Source organism: Vanessa atalanta, chromosome 8 (assembly GCF_905147765.1).
Source record: "Vanessa atalanta chromosome 8, ilVanAtal1.2, whole genome shotgun sequence".
In the NCBI taxonomy this organism is placed as follows: Eukaryota; Metazoa; Arthropoda; class Insecta; order Lepidoptera; family Nymphalidae; genus Vanessa; species Vanessa atalanta.
Genome location: NC_061878.1, coordinates 5,300,163 through 5,320,418, shown reverse-complemented (window position 1 = coordinate 5,320,418; position 20,256 = coordinate 5,300,163). Strand labels below are relative to the sequence as shown.

General features: G+C 34.9%; 1 protein-coding gene across 1 annotated transcript; it reads right to left on the bottom strand.

The window, feature by feature from the left end:
- Positions 1–923: 923 nt before the first annotated feature.
- LOC125065736 (serine/threonine-protein kinase ATR-like) lies at positions 924–18,956 on the bottom strand. The gene is made up of 29 exons (XM_047673525.1): positions 18,705–18,956; positions 18,472–18,597; positions 16,943–18,374; positions 16,016–16,582; positions 14,230–15,700; positions 13,415–13,617; positions 13,004–13,140; positions 12,843–12,932; positions 12,157–12,341; positions 11,955–12,070; positions 11,528–11,631; positions 11,192–11,382; positions 10,650–10,789; positions 9,897–10,052; positions 8,978–9,204; positions 8,190–8,343; positions 7,455–7,565; positions 6,938–7,104; positions 6,426–6,555; positions 6,074–6,237; positions 5,321–5,477; positions 4,736–4,975; positions 4,235–4,472; positions 3,610–3,855; positions 3,052–3,208; positions 2,754–2,818; positions 2,229–2,412; positions 1,692–1,878; positions 924–1,137 (listed from the first exon to the last, which is right to left on the bottom strand). The coding sequence occupies exons 1-29, from the start codon at positions 18,842–18,844 to the stop codon at positions 1,009–1,011; spliced, it is 7,614 nt and encodes a 2,537-aa protein (XP_047529481.1). The 5' UTR covers positions 18,845–18,956; the 3' UTR covers positions 924–1,008.
- Positions 18,957–20,256: the final 1,300 nt, after the last annotated feature.

Here is a 20,256-nt window from a genome sequence, read left to right as displayed (position 1 = left end):
TTTTGCAGTCCACTGCTTGACGAAAGCCAACGCCAACCTTCCTATCCCTTGGGCAGCACGCATCCATCGCGTACGTGCCACCTTTTTTACATCGTCAGTCCACCTCGCTACAGGTCATCCTACATTACGTTTGCCGAAGCATTTTTTTGTTTGACTTTGAATTATCTGGCCAATGTCCTCGAACCATCCCCAAGCATCGCGCGTTCCCTTGCTCGCTGAGCAACCATGAATTTGTAGATCAGTCGATGTAAATCATTACACGTAGGACGCACTAATCTAATACTAAGAGTAGACTTCATTAACCGAGAAAGTTCAAACTGAGCGTATACGGCAGGTCTATGTGAAAAAATGTTCTCTAATGACAGATTTCCGGTCTGTGTGATCGGAAACTTAAGTATATACTCGTATTGTTCTTGTACTAAAAATATCTTCCATTTCCAAATAAATGTTGTTTATCTTTGCAAATAAACATAATGATAAAGAATTTTCAAAGCAATTTCATAATTATTATAATAACATACGCGAAGTAAACTGATTTTTACATAATATAATCTTGTTAATAACTTAATTTCTTACACACATAACTCATGTTTTGACAATTAATGTATTTATTTATATAAAAATTAACAGTAATATTTACTTTTTGCCTAAATAAAGTTATGATGGTTTTCAATGAAATAATTTTAAAAAAAAACGAGCCTTACATTAGTCGCCTATAATGACATTTGATTACCTGAGTCATAACTAACATTATATCCTCTCTGAAAATGGGTTTATGCCATCTGATGACCAACGCTAGCACCGCGCGCGCTCATTGGTCAAATTAAATAGCACGCGCACTTGTCCAGTTTTTCGTTACAAGTTTCCGTCCCTGACATAGATTGCCGGAAAGCTAAAGATGTTAAACATCAATAAAACACAAATTTACTGAAAAATATTTATTGTTGAATTCTTAAAAAATAACCCGTAATCATTGTTGTAAACTTGAGTAATAAATGTAAAATGTTTTCAAAGGAATGGTCCCCAACCAATATACATCTGGCATAAATTGTGTACGCTCGTTGCTTCAATGATTAAATGTTCGACTTGGCCTTCAGGCGACAGAGATAACGACAACTGTTTGTTTTTCGTTTTTACCTGAAAATTAATATAGTTACGTTCAAAGAAACGATACTAAAATTAATGTCTTAAATGTTGTCTTAATTTTTTGTTTAAAATATGGCTGTAAACTAACACATCACGTTTCAGTCTGACAAAAAAAAAAAAGTTTCGCTTGCGATTTGGCAATCTAATATCATTTACGAATAATTCGGAGGACTGGTAGTCTAGTCTTATTAGCGATGAAATCTTATCGACAATGTTAATCAGACTGGGATAAACGGAAATTTATGACACAATAAGAAAAAACCGCCCTTTCGTCACGACCACATAAGAGACAGAATAGTCACAGCGTAAACGAACCCTTTGTATATATATATTTTATATGTGTACATAGGGTGCGTGTGCGCATATCTACGACCAATGATGTCGTATCCTTGATTTTTCTATTAGAAAAATTTAAAGACTAATTCTTTGAAAAATATATTACAATCGTTGGTTTTCAGGGATCAGTAGTTATATGTATTTTTGTATAATATATTTTTGGTAATGCCCATTTGCCCGCCACTAACTATGACCAAACAAAAACCCACCATGCCGTTGAGCCTCTGCCGAATGTGCTGCAGGTGCTGCAGCGCCTGCTCGTTGGTGCGCTCGCCGTGCTCCAGCGCGCGCGAGCGGCCCCACGACACGAGCGGGTCGTACACGAAGGGCCCGATCACCGACATGAGCGCCGCCGTCTGCGCGCGCAGCGCCACCATCACCGCCTCGCAGCTTTTCCTGGAACATTCATACGTACCGAAATGGCCCAGTGCTCGCGTTATGTTTATAATTTGTCTGATTTTCGATGATAAAGGAAACTGTTGGTAGGAAAAATTGCAATCCGCCAAATATTCTTCTCGAGCGGAGAGGAGGCCTATGCCCAGCAGTTACTCATTTTGAGGGTATTTTCTTTAATAGAGTGATTCGAAACTCTCGAGTAAGTCCATTTTCTCGAACGGTTTTTATTCAATGTCTCCCATTCAAATGAAATTATAAAGTTGGTAAAAGAAATTATTAACAATATTCTGGAAAATATTGTTTTCATCTCAATTAATTGTTTTCACCTGAGCAAAAATAAGCCAACTCACCTAAACATGCCCTCATGTTTTAGAGGCCCCATAGCGGCTTCCATGTTATGTGTCAATCTGAACGGTACTCTCTCTGGCCATTCGAACGATTCCCCCTTGTTGAATAAACAATTAAAGTCAACGTGGACTGTGTCGCCGTTCGTTGAGTCGAAGGATATATTCTCACCATGTCGGTCTCCTAGGCCTAAGAAAATAAAAATAAATTTTATTCATATGAGTAGTATTATTACTTTGTGGTAGGGCTTTGTCTTATGCTATCTAGGTACCCACCAGCCTTTCAACACATATTCAAGCGCGGACCAGCAATACCAGCAATAGTATAAGAGTGTTCCGGTTTGAAGAATGCGGGCCAGCCAGGCAAAAGGGAAATAAAATTTTAATTTTCCGAAAGACTAGATTTCATTAGATTAGAAAAATGACTAGTTAAACATCAAAAGCTCATCAAGTCAAATTAAAAGGAGATCAGACTTAAAAATATCGTGATTATTTAAGGTTAAAGTATTATATAAGTTTTTGTAAACTTACCTAAAATATAGCCAACCATGGACATCACAGCTGTCGTACGTATATAAGCTGATCTAGCTTGATACCTGCGGGAGAAAATCATATAAGATTTAAAATGTCTATCATTATTATATTAAATATTCATTTAACTTTCATTAAAATTATACTTGAACTCAACTACACTTGCGGTTACATATACTAATTTTTTTTTAAATTTTAGTATTAACTAAATACAATAATAAAATATGACTCCATGATTGTATAATAAACAAATATAGAATACTATTGATAGAATATTTTAATAGAAAAAAACACTTACCATCCATATGGGTCAGAAAATACTCTTCTGAACCACTCCTGGAATACAGGCGGATGTCGCGGCAGTAATTGTTCTTCATAAATACGACGTTTTTTCTCGACGGGGTCTTTATTAGAGCACATCATTTCTTTCAGCTCACGATTATTTGTATGGATACCTGCATATATTATTGGGAAAATTTAGATTCCCGTATTAAACAAGAGCCATTGAACATCAATTTTGAGATTTTATATATCAAGAGTGTTTATACGTTTTCAGAACATTGTACTGCTATAAACATAGCATTTTTTATTCATTTCCTATTGGACATATTACTTTTTTTTTTCTATGTATCCACTCTCAATATAAGGTATCAGTACCGAAGTGTAATTTTCTAATAATAAACAATATTTACTTACATTACTTAATAACATACAAATTAAAGTCAATAATAGTTTCTGTACAAATCAGGACCGCGCAGTATGTATGTCAGAAGAATGTCAAACGTAAAAATGAAAGTATGTACTCGCGAAAGGTAGTACCTTAAAATAATAAATAGTTGTTATATTAAAAAAATACCTTTTTGTTTATAAATATGCATGAGAACAGGTCTTAAGCCAAGTAAATTTGGAACCCATTCGATAAGACCGCATTCCTCGTTTAAGGGCAAAACACTGTATGTCCTTATGTAGAGCCGTCTTTTACGGGTCTCTGGTGCATCTTGAAGAAATCTATTAACAACTCCGTTGAACTCCATCAGACGGAAATCTTTGCGGAGATCATCTCGAGGTTTCAGCATAATTATATAAGCTTTGCCATCGGAACCTGAAATTAATAAATATCATTTAACTGTTGCCAAAAAAATTAATTATAGGTCAACAAATCAATGTTACGTTAAAATAATTCAATATTTTAACAACTTTGACATAAAATCAGTCTTATATCTTACATTAATCCTTGAAAATGTTGACATTCATTTAGTGCATAAGTTTGTGCACCTACAAAATTATAACTAAATATTATATTAATTTTAACTATATATTTTATCAATATATAAATCACGGAACTTTTTTTAGGTATTTTCAAACTGTACAATAAACTAGATCTAAACATTATTGAAAGAATCAAATTAAAACTTCGGAGATTACTCCCTACGTCAAACTAATAAACTTTACGTCTTTATATAGGTATAGATGGTACTTACCTCGTAAAGTAACTTTTCTCGGTTTCTGCAACGACGGCAGAATAGTTACACGTTCTTCAATACCGGCGATGTAAACCGTCGGTTCCGTCGGTATGTTGAAGTCGATCCGTTCTTGTCTAGCTGCTTTTGATGGTAGTACTATTTTGCAGAACTCTTGGAACGGCATCATGATATGACTGAAGTTTTCGGATGAAAGGAGCCGCGGCAGACCTCTGACGAGAGCTGACACCGTGGTCGACTATGAATAGAATATAGGTTAATTGATTTGTAATATGTATGATAAATAAGAGTGTATGTGCAAACACAGGAGCACTGCAAATCCGACGCAACCTGAATCGACGGCTTTACGTGCTTTCCGAGGCACGGGAGTGTACACAGTTCCAACTTTCAGACTTCAGACTGCTACTGAGAATTTGCGATAAAAATCAAGCAGCCTAATCGTGCAATGACAGTCGCGGGTCAGGGGGGCAGAGGGGGCAGAGGGGTCAGCGGGGCACGCACCGAGCCGGCGGCGGGCAGCGGGTTGTTGCACAGCTCGATGAGGCGCTCGGCCAGCGCGGTGAAGTCGCGCAGCAGGCGGCGCGCGGGCGGCTCGCGCAGCGCGGGCGCCGCGAACACGTCGGCGCAGCGCCGCGCGCGCACCGCGTAGCCCGACTGCAGCACGCTCAGGCTCATCCACAGCGACTGCTGCGGGTACGCCACCACCAGCTTCACGATGATCGCCTTCAGCTGCTGGTACACCTGCGGCCCGGGGGCATTATGCGTGATCGAGAATGATTAACTTGAGGGTTTCGGGTAATTCCAAAAGAACACGTCAAAATCAAAAAATCACCTTTACCAAAATTGCTACTAAATGTTTAAGGTAAAACAAAAAAATTACTAGACAATACGCTCATTTAACACGTAAAAACTAAATGGTGCTTTACTAGATTAGGAAAACTGTTCCTCTTACCGAATATATATACTATATTATATATATCATTTAATTTAAAAATAAATATATTTCACCACTATGTACTTACATCCATTAATGATAACAAAAAATGAAATAACTATATATATTCTATGGCTAGAATTCAAATTTACCTCTTTGACGGGGTGACAGATTCTCGATATGATCTGCGAAAAGGCCGTCAAAAATAGATACGTCGGGAGCCTCTCGGAATAAGTCTTTATGATTTCTGTCATTTGCGCTAGTATTGAGTGAATACTCGTATCCGCAGCAGTCACTTCGACGTCCAACCTATAAAAAAACAAAGAAAATAAATTAGTTGAACTTATATTTACTTAATATTATTAATTATTTAATTTTTTGTATACGTTAAATACGAATACAAAAAATTGAATTTATTTAAATAATATTGTTAAAAATTAAAATCAAAATTAAAATATTCTTTATTCAAGTAGGCTCATAAAAGCACCTTTGAATCGTTATGTTACAGAGTTGAATTAAATGTAAAGCCACGGTTCGGAAAGTACATTTTACCGAGAAGAACCTGCAAGTAACGCAGTAGTCACTCTTTTCCACCGTTTTAATTATATAGTATATCAGAGAAGTACAAGTATAAGAATATTATTAAAAATGTACGATATATATATATATTTAATAGAATACACAAATTATATTAATAGGACAAATTTGGAAAAATGGATTCAAGCTGAATAGAAAATTTCATTTAAATCTTATCATTGACGTTTCTGAAAAAACTGTAGCAAAATTTGGACTAGCGACAAAATTGACGTATACAAAAAACCCATAACGATTATTTAATAATACGTAAAATGGAGATTATATTGCATGTTTATGATAATAATTAACTGGGCAACTAGGCCACATACCATATAGACAGCATCCTCGGCATGCTCTGGTAGAGGTACTTGTGTCCGTACTGCAGCGCCTTCCCGTAGCTGTTGAGCGCGTACAGGCGGCGCGCCCACAGCGCGCTGGCGTTGCCGGCGCTCTCCGTGCTGCTCGCCTTCTCGTAGTACGAGCCGAGGCACACCTGGGGCACACACGTACATTCACATTTAGGTAAATAAAAAAACACTTATAATGGTTATACTTGCGTATTCATAATCTATTTCTAAAATTTTCGAATCAATACTTATAGCACCTTCGACATTTCCAGTGCTTAGGATAGATTTTTATTACGAACTATATAAAATACAATTAGTGTATCAAATAACGTACCAAACTTTTCTCCCACTGTTTGAAGACCTCAACGGACTCCTTGTAGTACCCAATATTGACATCCACGTCAACATTCGTCGTTTCATCATTGTATTTGGCGATCAAGAGCTTCGCTTTGGCGCATATTTTCCTAAAAAATATACATTTTTATAAGAGAATCTCAACCACAAATGTCAACAAGAGAACTGAGTAGTCGAATAAATCTCAGTAGCAGCTCGGGCTGAAGAAATTGCGACAGTTTACACTTCCCTGTCACGGAAAGAGCCATTGGTCATATTTCGAACTCACTGTCGTGTTGGATTGTCGTTCTATTAGATGATAGGCGTTGACTAGTATACGCTTAGAATGGCCACTGTGATCTAAATCGATATGATCACTTATCTAGGAAATTCCGAATGCGGCCACTAAACATACAAAACTATTACACGAAAGTATTAGCACAAAATCTACCATTACTTTAAGTGTAACAATAAATTACTAGTATATAACACAAGAGTGTGACACTCATGTACCTCTGTTCCTGCGTAAGGTTTTCTAAATCCGGGAAGGCCTCTTCGATACCACGCCGGAGTGTGGTCATCACGTGTTCCTGCTGACCACGAGCCCAGTATATTTTAGCTTTTTCGATGAATAGTTCTTCCGGTTTGTATTCCTCAGCATTTAAAATATACATGTACGACTGAAATGATTTACTCCATATAAACAATTGTGACAATATTTATTACTCTCGCTTTATGACAATATGATGGAACATTGTCAAAGAATATTGAAAATTACAGTTCTCGAGCGAAGGAGCGGATTGTCTACGAATTTATGTGTGCTAGGATGTATGTATTGTATGTATGTTTATCACAATAATTTTGACTCTACAAAATTATATAATTCACTCTATGCTCTTTATTAATCTAATCCCTAAAATAATCGTAATATACTTTCTTTAATAAATGACATAAGCACGAATTGTAATTCTAACCAAAAAGTAGTAAAATTTTTTGAAAATTATGAGAAATAAACAGTTTAAAAAAGTACCTGCTGGAATACGCCTGCTTTTCTGGCATGCTTCGCGCTCTGCAACCACAGGTCACCGATACAGGTCTTCAGCCTACTCGCCGTCAATGGGTGAGTTGGTTCAAGTAATTCCTACAATAAAATTTAGTTAGAAAAATATTAATGTTAAAGCAATACTGTGAAGTTATGATAAGATGTAAATTATCAGGTAGACGATTGAGAAATTCAACCTCATGTGTATTGTGATGCTATAATACACAAATTAAGTTGTAATCTTTGAAGTGATAACTTGTTATGGGAGGGTAAACCGCTTCGCTACGTAACGCGTTACGGCGCCATTCTGTCTGGCTTCCCTTTCTCTCACGCATACGGCAGCGGTTGGCAGGCTCCTCCTCTCTCACTCTAACCCACAGCGCTAGCCGTGTTTCAGACAAATTATTTCCTTTTTTTTAAGTCATCACTTATGTCGGGCGTCTCGAGACCCATGTGTATTTTTATATTTTTGTGAAACCTCTAGTTGCCAAGGTTTTTTTTTAAGATAATATTGGTCAATCAGCCAGTCACCATCTCTTATTCGTGTTATGCACTCTGTCATGAAATAAACACTAAATAGATTTTAATGCAACTTTGTTGCGGTAATTTTATAACTTTACATCGACGGGTACGCAATTCTTGTCCTAAATTTTATTTCAAAGTACATCTAAATAAAGAAATCAACATTACTGTTACACACAATATGTGTATTGTCAATGTTACCTGTGTTTGGTGCAACAGTATCCTCCTGAGTCTAAGAAGAGGCTCAATAGTTCTGAAGTCCGATTGAACGACGGACAGTCTCTGTCGCCACTCGCCGAGCAGATCATTAATCACTTCGATACCTTGTCCGCTTCCGTCGTCGATATTTTTTAATCTAGAAAAATAGTCCTTCGATTTTTTAGATCTATACTAAAATATATATATCTAGATATAATAATTAAAAAGGACTTTTTATAAAATCTAACTGAAAAAAAAAAAAATTAGTATATAAACATATTATATAAATTTCGCCTGGTTGGTATACGCTTTATGAACGTGTTTTTTTGTATACTTTCATTTTCTATATATAAAAAAAAAAAACTATATTTCGCTACTTTATTTAAATATTAATTAATTAATATTTAAATAAAGTAGCGAAATATAGATTTTTCTTTTACCTGGCGTGGTTTATACTATCAATATTTAAATGGATAAAAACGTTTAATCATTTATTTCATCATAAAAAAATATCAAATAATTTGTTTTTAAATTACAGCCTTCTTTATTTCGCATACTGTTACCGTATACTAACTTGGCTACGGCCAACATAAGTAATTATAATTTTCAGTCAAATACCCAATTCTAAATAAGGAAAGCTAAAACTATCAAAATGTTGCAGAACCACATCCCACAGTCCCACATTAATTAAAATTACTTTAGACGTTCTTTTGAGCAGTTTGCATATATACTCTTTACTATATATTCAAGTTAAATCCCCATTACATTAGCCCCAATTACTTAATTCCAACCTTTTCAGAACCTCCTCGGCGTGTCCCGCCTCCGTAATAATATGCAATCCGAGAACGCTCTGATAGCCACTTCTGAGCGCACTTTCCTCTCGACTTTTCCCGTCCATTTCTTGAAGCAATCTCTTCATTGCATTGTCGCAGGACGTTGTAAACATGTCATGGTCCTCCTTGCGGTAAGCGAGTAGAATTCGGCCCATTAAGAGTCCCCAATTTTCACGTGAAGGCGGCTACAATTATTTAAAACACATATATATTTTTTATGATATATGTAGGCAACCAAAGCCCAGAGACATTGGCGCTTTAAGTAATATTAATAAATCCTTACATCGCCAATGCGCCACCAACCTTGGAAACAAAAATGTTATGTCCCTCGTGCCTGTAGTTACACTGGCTAACTCACTCTACCAACAGGAACACAATAATACTACGTATTGCTGCTTGGCGGTGGAATATCAGATGAGTGGGTGGTACGTACCCAGACGTACTTGCACAAAGCGCTATTTTATTTCAGTAACAGTATATTCCATTTATAAAATAATTCCAAATTAGGTACAATATTTGTCCCATCGATAATTATTATTTCAAACATCTAATTCTGAACTATCTAAATAAGTAACCATCGGTCACTTTTTGTTTTACATATCAATAGAATCATTCTGGTAACCGAAAAGTATTAGTATGAAATACTTGATTAATTATTTTCAGCAACAGCTATTGTAAGGATTTAATAAATATTGTTTAAGAGCTGTCGCAAAAGCTAACTTAGGAAAATTACTCTAAGTGCTTCCGCCAATACCGTCTGAACTAAGCGCCTCAACCAGCCTTACGGCAAGAACCCACCAGGAACGGCATTCCATTTAAGTAAATGTGACAAAGACATGCGAATGATAAACTAGAAGTTGAAATATTTTGAACATACCACCGGCTTCTTCACCAGTTCTTCCAATTGTTCGAACCTTCCTAATCTCCACAACGGCTCCGCTGATAATTCCATCATGTTATCTGAGTCGTGTTCGCTGAGCAGACGATATGCTGTGAACGGCTGATCGAGGTCCAAGTAGAATTCAATCATTCCCTAAAAACCAAATATATAACCGCGAGTTCAGACATCGAATTTTATGTACCTCATTTTTTACAGGAAACTTAAAACTTGTAAGCCGTGATGGCCCAGTGGTTACAAGACGTAAATCTGAATCCTAGATTCTGATTTCATACCTTGGCCAAGCTCTACTGAATTTATACTACTATGCCTAATTTTTATATATAATTCATCCCGTGCTCAGCGGTGAAGGAAAATATCGCGAGGGGACCTGCATTAGAGCAGCGTGGTGGAGTAATCTCTACGAATACCTTGTTACTATTGCATGAGTATGCAAGAGACATACGTACTTAACTGAACATTTAAATTAATTTTGTTTTATTCTCTGTACAATTTTGAGTTGACAATTTATCTTTCTTTATAATAATCTAGTCGTAGCCCGCGGCTTCGCTTGCGTTTAAGGGGTTAGGTTAGCCGTTAGGCATAAAAAAGTCAACGTCCTCCTTCGAGGTTTGAGCTTGCTTCGTACCAAATTTCATCAAATCAACAAGCGAGCAGGCAGACAGACCGAAAGACAGAGTCACTTCGGCATATATACTACTAGTAGAGATGGAGCAATGGCCGCGGCCGGACCTGCAGGCTGTGGCGGTCCAGGCGGCCGTCGCGCGCCAGGCGCTCGTAGCACAGCGCGGCGTCCTGCAGGCGGCCCGTCACCACCTGCGTCAGGATGAACTCCTTCAGGGACGGCTCCGACCGCTTGATGGATAGGATTCCTGAAATGCATTATTCTATTAAACCGATTTCAAGAGCGACTTCCTCATTATTATTTGAAATTTATTTTGAAAGCGCCCTCTATTTTTCATTTATGTATAAAGTTATAGGATGATTTTAGACATAGTAATTTTATGTTCTAACTTATATTTAATTTTATCAGTACAAAAGTGAGTTTGTATGTTAGGAGTTCCAATTTTAAATACTCAACCGACCATCACGAAACTTTGCATAGACATACACGTTGTCAAGGTTACAGACAAGGAAATAGCGTACCCTAACACCGGCTGCGGCCGGAAATTAGTTGGACGTGACGATAAATCAAGTCGATTCATTTACAAAATGTAATAAACAAACTTGATTGGCAACAGTAATAGTTTAAAGTATGATAAAACGAATCCCACCGGCAACAGAGTCGGGTTCATCCAACAAAGCGTATATCTCAGCCAGCAGCGGCAGCTGTTCCTGCACGTGTCCGTTGTCGCCGTCCATGTACAGCTCCAGGTACTGCAAGGCGCGCTCGAGTTCGCCGCACGCGTAATTACCGCGAGCTATCATTAGTTTGTCGAAACTCTCCACAAACTTCTTTATTGACCTTATTATTGGAGATAGATTTTGGAGATCGTAAAAAATTTAATGATGCCTATTGATTGATTCGCTCAAATATTTACTAATTGTAAAAAAATTGCGAAACTATTAAATAAATTGTGTGTCTATTTGAAATTATTATTATGTCTTACTTGTAATTTTCGTTCTCCAAAGGTCTTTGCTTCACGTTAGTCCATTCCAGGAGCCATCGATTCAGGAAGTCCAGTAACGTGTATATTGTTTTGCTACACTTATTCTAAAAACACATAAAAACATTCAGCAAAAAAGGCTAACAAAACCCCACATTAGGCGAATTTCTCTTAAGGAGAGATATGAAAATCATTCCATCACACCGCATTAGAAGATCTGATAACACGTAGCAGTTTCCTCTGACACAGTTCACTCCAGAAGTTTCCCTCTAACAGCGAGAACATTGTGAATGATTATGAAAATACGAGTCATTAAATGAATAACCGGATTTAGACCCTGAAATCTTCGATTCAAAACCACACTGGACCATTAGGCTGGACCATCTCGAATGCTACTTTTGCTATAGAGGAATTTAAAAATATATAATACCTGATTGCCTTCAGCTTGAACTGAATTAATATTCGGTGTCATCCTTATATGCCGCAACATTTTATACTTAGATCTCTCCACTGTTACGGGAATGTCGTTTTCATTATTTTCTACGCCTAAATAAAAGATTAACTATTTACAATTTATTTACAAAAAACAAAATATAATTAAAAAAAAATAAAACAAAGAAAGTTGTAAATACCTATAACAGCCATTATTTCTTCCTGTATGAGGTTTACGTTCTTATTGGACATAATAGCGTGGAGCAGTACATAAGGCATGAATAGGAATAGTGTCCGAACGTCGCGACGCATACTTGGATGAACCGTACGCAGAAGTTCACGAATACTTTCTGACTCTATTGAAGGTATTAATTGTCCTGTCCAGCTGAAATATTTAAATAGATCAATACCTTGCTAAGAACATGTTCATATAACACTACCCAAAACCTGCAGACATTTCCAAATGTCATGTCGATCTTTGAACGTTATAGATATTGATGCAGCATTACAATTATAACTATCTGAAGAGTATAAACTGTCTGCATGGCAAAATATTAAAGTCTAGCCTTATTTTTGTATAATAATGTATAATAATTTTACTGACTGTAATTATATAAATAAAATCATATACAAACAATCAACGGTGTCGAAGTCCAGTAGTCACAAACAGATAAACAGAAATCCATTTTTTACATATAAGATATCCAAATTGTTCTAAGTAATATTATTAAGTATTTCCGTTTTTCGAAATCAAATGCAGTGATGACTTCGATTACTTTAAAAATTCAATTAATTCATTGCCTTTTTGAGAGATAACCTTTGTTTCTATATTTTCTACTACTACGACTATACAATCATTACTGAAATTCGAATATAAATAACTTACTTGTGAGCCCATTCCAGAAACACGGTACCGTGAACAGAACCAAATAAAGGATGTATTTTCTTCGGTTGAGACGGATATGCGAGAGTGTACCTGTGAATATGTTTAAAATAATTAATTTTTTACTCATATGTATAAAGGAGATCTAAGCAATTCTCACATACCTCGAACTAAGTAACGGATACATGACTTGATGCATATTTTCCGGAAAACTATCCCAAACTTCCTTTTTCGTACCAGTCGGTGATATGTCATAAATTTTTAATATCTCTTGAATAGTTAGAGCGTAGCAGTCCATGTTCTGTAATTATGTAAGATCTTTAAACAATTATAAGAAATGTCTTTCATATGATTCGGTATTAGAATTTCAAGTTACTCATAAATTCAGTTCAATCACAATGGCGCACCACTCCACGTTAAATTATTCGCCTACATTTGTATGAGTGACGTTCGCGCTGACAATAATGTCTTATCAACAGTTTTTTTTTTTATTTGATGTTATCAATCTATTGTGTTACAACAAATAGACTCACTATCAAAAAAGGAAAGTAAGCACTACTACAACCACGACTCACCATGGTATCCTTCTCGTACTGGAAGGCCCTGGTGAGCTCCACGAGCGCGGTGGCGGCGAAGCAGTCGTCGCTGATGGAGAAGGCGAAGGGCGAGCGGTCGGGCTGCACGTACTGGCGCGGCAGGTGGCCCGCCTCCACCGCGCCCAGCTGGCCCAGGCACGCGCCGCTCGCCAGCGACACCGCCGCGCTCGCCTCCTTGCAGCCTACGGATACCGTACTGCAGGCGGGGGGAAGACGACTCCTCCTATCTGAGGGTCGCCTATCACCTATCAGCGTGCTATGGAGCGGGCTATGCTCGAAGTATCTTTGAAGGATAACATCAGAAATTAGGTTATCTAAATAAGAAACAGCGTAAACGACATAGCTTGCATGACTAGCAGTGACCTGGTCACGAATGTCCAAGGTCCGATTATCGTTGGAGCAGACGAGTCTTAGAGAAGAGACCACGGATCGATTATCGCAGCGTAGGACGGCCCCCAGTGGACGGATAACCACCTGGTTATCCACCCACCTGAAGTGGGTGGCAGGACCCAACTGGATACGGAAGACAGAGAAACGGCAGCTTTGGCCCACTTTGGGAGAGGCCTGTCTATGTCAATATCGTCATTTTGATTGATTGAGAGAGAGATGAAATAAATGCACCGATTTTACGTGCTTCCAGGGCAACGAGAGTATAATACTGCCAACTTCTTACTCCGAGCCGAGTACTAAATATTTCTTGACAGAAAAATCATAACAACTTACCTTATACTAACTATTTGCAAGGACTCCTCTAGTTAAACATAATTAATACAAAATAATAAATTATAACTCACCGACCAGTAAAGAATCTATGAGTTCTACCATGATGGGCTCTATATTCTTTCCCCCGAAGATAGCTCTGTGTATTTCGGATCTGTTATTCTTCAACAATTTGTTCAAGTGCGAAAAAGCAGAGGCCTTTATATTTGAAATGTCATGATTCAAATGTTGCAAGTACCACTTAATCCTATCTTGAAAACCATCCGGCTGTGTCCGTTTAACGTGTTTTTTTATAACTATCTTAACTCTCTCCGAAATTTTCGAATCTTCTACGAAAAATAAGTCCGATATATGGGCGCTCAGAAGATTTTCATTTTTCAGTATAATATACTGGAAGATTTTATTAATTTCGTGTGGGGCGTATTCAAACTGTTGCAGTAATGAGACGGCTAAGTTCGACAGTAGAGGACCCAATGATATACTGTCAATATTGTGAACGAATGACCCCCATGCTTCGGCAAGAATTTTCGGAAATTCCTTCGCTAGCGGTAACGCCGATCTCAAAGTTGCAAGGACTTTAAATCTCAGAGGTGTGAGATACTGCGTCCCCATTAGCTGCATTATATCCGGAAAGCTCTTCAATGCTTTACGTTTAACAGACAAAGCCACTTTGCTGTTAACCAGCTTGTGATCGAAATACGCTAAAACACCCAAAAATTTGGGATTAAGGAACTCTGCTATTTGTGTAGTACTCATACTCATGCTATACTGAGGAGTTGACACATCCGGGTCGTGACATGCTAGATATCTACACGCATCCAAAACTTTCTCTGGGTTCACGCAATACTGCAACAGGAATTCCGTCAATATTACTCTGAAGTGTCTTTTGATAAGATTTAGAGTTGAAGTTTTGGTAAGCTTTTCGATTACATCGTAACACTTTTTGGCTGCTTCGTTAGATTCCGTTAAATAAACATGAACATATATATGTGGGAACCTTTCGATTAAGAAGTCTGATACGGAACATTGGACAAGTGTTGCGATTTCTTCTATCATAGACGGAACTTCCTTCACAACCGCAGCATAAGGTATGAGATACGGTAAAAAATGGTGAATATCTTTCGATATGAAATCCCGGTATCCTATAAATCCAAACGCTCGTACGACTTTTAAAAGATATACGGCGAAATCTTTTCCATTGTATAAACTGCATTCAACAAATAGTTTACAGTAATCCTTCTTGAACCTGTGGTACACTTGATTCGGAGTTTGATTGTGAAATTCACAGATATCCCTTAAATCGACAATTGCTTTCGGAGACAGTGAACACAGTGGATGCATTATGTAGTAAATTAGCAGTTTCGTGATGGGAAAAATTAATTTATCATTATGACATAATCCCAATTCTTTAATACAATCCAGCGTAGTTGCTTGCATAGTATAATCATTGTTTTCCAAACTTGTGCATGTAGAACTTACTAATAATTTTATAAACAAACTAATTAGAATATCAATGTTCGGAATCCATTCAGGATATTTATGATTCTGAAACCATAACCAAGAATTATCTATTAAATTGACTTGTTTTAATAGCATTTACAATAAGTGGTAAGTATTTAAGTTTTATTTTTAATTTATTTGTGATTATGGCAATGCTAAAATGTTAAGCACTTCCAAAGGACTAAGTATATAATTAACTATATATTTATTTTAGTTAATAATTAAGCTTGTGTTAAGCATATCGGATATTTATCCATCTATTTATCAATAGCCTTTCAGAGAGCTGAACGTCCCACATAATTTTAAAAATATAAAAGCATTTAGTTTTAATTAATTATAAGTTGCCATGATGATACATACCTGTGTACTGTCAATAAAAGGCTTAAAGACCTTTAGACCTTCCATCAAATAAGTTTCATTAATAATTTTGGTGGAAACTTCAAAATCAAAAATATAATAGTGGTTGCATAATCTTCTAACAATTTTCCAAAAGTCATCACTAATTTCTTTACATATCTTCATATTTATAAATTTACCAAATAATTTTTTGAGACCAGTAAATATTGAAATTTTTGTAGGCGTCATCAAATTACTGTCTGAAAGCAATACCTTGAACTCTTTTTTAATTTGAGAACAAAAATCTTCGGAGTTACTAACATTTTCATTAATGTTATGGCAATTAAAACAATTAACACAAATACTTATTACAGAGTTTGTGAATATTACTTGGCCTGTAGGATTTTTGGCATTAGCTATAATGATGCTGTAAGAGCCTAAAGACATGCAAGCCATGGCCGGTATGACTTTTAGGATCTCCATTTGCAGATCTACATCCTTAATCATAAAAACTGGCATCAAGTTATCTCCAATTATTTTACTTGCAGAAATCATTTTGTTTATTTGCATAAAAGGATACAAATCTACAACCTGAAAAATAAATTTAGTTCAATATAATTTTAGGCCAATATTTTTGTTAATCTGATGTCCTCCTGAACAATTTTGGCCTTTGCAGCTCAACTAATAAGAGACTACTCAACTGCACTAGCTATATTAGAGTTTCCGCAAAAACAAATATACTCTTAGTCATTCAATCTCGTAATTTAATCCAATAGGAACGAAAGTCCAAAGAGTTCAAGGGCAGGACCCAATGCTTTAAATACTTTCCATGCCTTTGGTTGCTAATGCTTTATGCAAGGAAAACCAAATCAATATATTTTATTGGCATATAAGCTTAGCCATTAGACCAGCAAGGCAATTACAATCAATTCTAATATAATAAATACTTACATTTCTTGAGACATCTAAATCTTGGTTTTTTATCACAGAACTATACAAAAATGTTATTATTTTGTTCCATTTTTCAGTGACACCAGCTTTTAAATATATTTTAGCAATCAATAAATACTTTAGTATAAAATTCTTTATAGTATCACTAAATAGTAAATTATGTTCAGAAAATGTGGCTGATGTTTGCAAACATAGAATCTCCAATATTAAATTAGCATCTTCTCTGGTGATGTTTTCATTTAAATTAATTGTACTTAATACAATGTTCATAATTAATTCTAAACTAGTTTCATTGCCGACAATCATACTTTGACGATGTTTTATTAACTTGGACAATGTATGCCATATATTCAAAGTATTTTGTCTATTTATTAATTCATAGGAAGTTTGTCCTTTTTCAGAAATATACATCTTATCTTCAATGCTAACTATTTCTAGTATACCCAGAGCTTTATGGCATCTTTGTAAATGATAATTAGCTAAAAACATATCTATATTTATATCTTCACAAGATTTTATTCCATTAATAACAGATATTACTTGAATGTAGTACCAATTTTCTTTTAGATTTATTTTCCTTTCTACTTTTCTGTTTGATTTGATGTACTCGGCAATATTTTTAGAATAACAGTTTGATAGTTCATGTATTTGTGAAGAGTCGATCTCTGTTATCATTAATAATTCCTCTGATAATTTGATCTTACAACTCAATGACAAGCAATACAGTTTAAGTTCTTGATTAAATATTATACTTGTTTTGTTTCGTAGGATTATAGAACAAATCCCAATAACACTACTCTCAGATTCAATGTTGTTTTCAATATTTTTTATTAATTCTAATAAAATTTTGTTCAAATCATTTAGCAAACTTGTATCAATTTCAGATTTATCATGAAGAACACTTATCAATTGAACAAGGGCTTCCAGGCTTGATAACAATCTTTGATAAATGCAAGGAAATAAATCATGAAATTTTGAAATTGTATTTGTATTTATATTTTTGATTAAATTAAGAAAAAAACTAAAACTCATATACTTTAAATCCATGCTAAAATCTTCAATTGCAGTCAAGACTTCAGCGAAGACATCTTCTTCGAGGTCTAGTTTAGTACAATATAACAAACCAGGTGGAATACTTTCAGATAAGAGTTGCAACACCAAATCAATTAAAGTTTTACATGTCATAATATTGTCTACCTTAACATAAATGGGATCCAAATGTATATCAACATTTGGTATGACTATTTTTTCAGGTGTAAAATTTTCTAATGTGGTAGCTTTGATTTTTCCACTTGGAAAATCTCTATAGTATTGTAAAAGTGTTATCAAAATTGTGTAATATTCTGAATGTAGACTTTTATAAAATGAGGCTCCATTTGTACATAAAATGTTAAGGATTTTTATTTGTGCCTCCTTGCTTGTTATATGAATTCTGAAAATTACAAGAAACAATTTTTTTAATATCATTTCATAATCCTATTTTTTATGTTTATATTTTAAGATTTTTAAACTATCAGTTCTATTGTTACCTTTTAAGATCGTCCACTGAACAGATATAAAATAGTCTTCCAATAAGCCATGTATTGAAAGCATGATAATAGGAATCTGGCCATTTTGAAACACCTGGTCTAGGTACTAAAACTTCTGTAAAATCCCTGTCAATTTATTTTTTATTAATTAATTTATTTACAAATAATACTACATTTTATATATATATATATTGTTAACGTATGTGAACAGTATAAACCAAATGTTGCCTTACCCTGACAGTTTTAATATAGAAGTTAATAGTCTATCAAGACCATCTGCTGCGTGTTCCAAATTGTTAAATAAAACAAGAGTGGGTGCATTAAACATTTGCCATACCGTGAACGGTCCATCATTACTATCATCTTCCATCATTATGTATTGTTGTGTGTTCTATCAACCAACGTATCTAATTGGTAATAATTTTGCTTATCTGAACTATATTAATAAACAAAAGCATATTAAAAGATAAATCAGTAAACTTGGAACGTAAATTACAAACAAATCTAACTATAAGTCAACTAAATACTAATGTCATTTCTGAATCATAATTCTGAAATCTGAATTGTTCTGTAGGTATTGAAAGTTTACGTCAAACCAATGGTCAAACCTTAAAATTCCCGCGAAATTTCGACGCAATGTTCAATGTTGCTATTTCAGATTTAAGCATTAATTATAATAATTATATGATATAGTTTATTTATTTCTAGTTAAATATGTAATAGACACTTGAATTTTACCTGTTTGTACGTATTATATCTAAAATTAGAAAAATCCCTGATATGAAAATAACGTATTTTAAGTATTGACTTATATGTTTACTAATATTTATTAAGAATACAAATAAATTGTTGCTTTCAGCAATAGGTTATTTGGCAATTCGAAAAATAAAGTGTCAATTATGATTGTAATTAATATATATTATTATTTTAAAAATGGTTGTTAATCAACGAAAGTTGAAAATAATAATTAATTTATTCAAAAATCCATAAATAAATATGCATTTTTTAAACGTTTGTCACATGACACAAAACACTACTGATTCGACGGGTCATCAGAAATGACATCACTTGCTTGTTAACCTCGTTTGCCTACTGTATGTGGATTATATGTGCCACAGATTACAATACAAGCAAGTGACGTCACCGACCCCATTGCAGCTCCATATTGGCAAAATAGCGTTTCCGCGCGCTATTTAAATATGGAATTTTTATTTTGATATTTTTCAAATAAATAATAATGTAAATATGTACTAGAATTAAAAAAAACTATAACTACAACTATATCAATATATATATATATATATATATATATATATATATATATATTAATAGTACTATCGATAGTACTCTCTCTCTCTCTCTCTATCTCCGTGATCAACACTATTGATAACAGTGATATAATCGAATGTATATCGATCATCATAGTAGTAGTAGGAGTATACACATATCTCTAAAAACTAAAAGTAAGCCCTTAAGATTAAAAACAAGAAAATTTACAAATATGTAAATACAGAACTTGAAATCTACACATATGACATATTGTAAGTAGGTATTATGAAATCCATTTATCGTAGATTCACAATTCTAATTACTTAATGATTTGAATGTATAATTTATAGTTACTTAATTTTAATTTAATAGTTGGTTAATCTTTTTCCATAAAATATGTTATCAAAAGATTAAATTGATATTGTGAAAATGTTTGTTCAATAATATATGATTTGGAAAGTGCTTAGATCGAAAAGTATTTCATATAATGATATTTTAAATTTGAATTATATCAAC

Bases quoted from the DNA above. Each gene is read 5' to 3' on its own strand.
- LOC125065736 (XM_047673525.1), bottom strand. From the start codon at position 18,844: ATGATGGAAGATGATAGTAATGATGGACCGTTCACGGTATGGCAAATG. The intron at 9,205-9,896 runs GTATGTTCAAAA...AAATAATTGTAG, and splicing joins AACTGGTGAAGAAGCCGGTG to CCGCCTTCACGTGAAAATTG. The intron at 5,478-6,073 runs GTATGTGGCCTA...GTTTTTTTATAG, and splicing joins CCGAGGATGCTGTCTATATG to GTTGGACGTCGAAGTGACTG.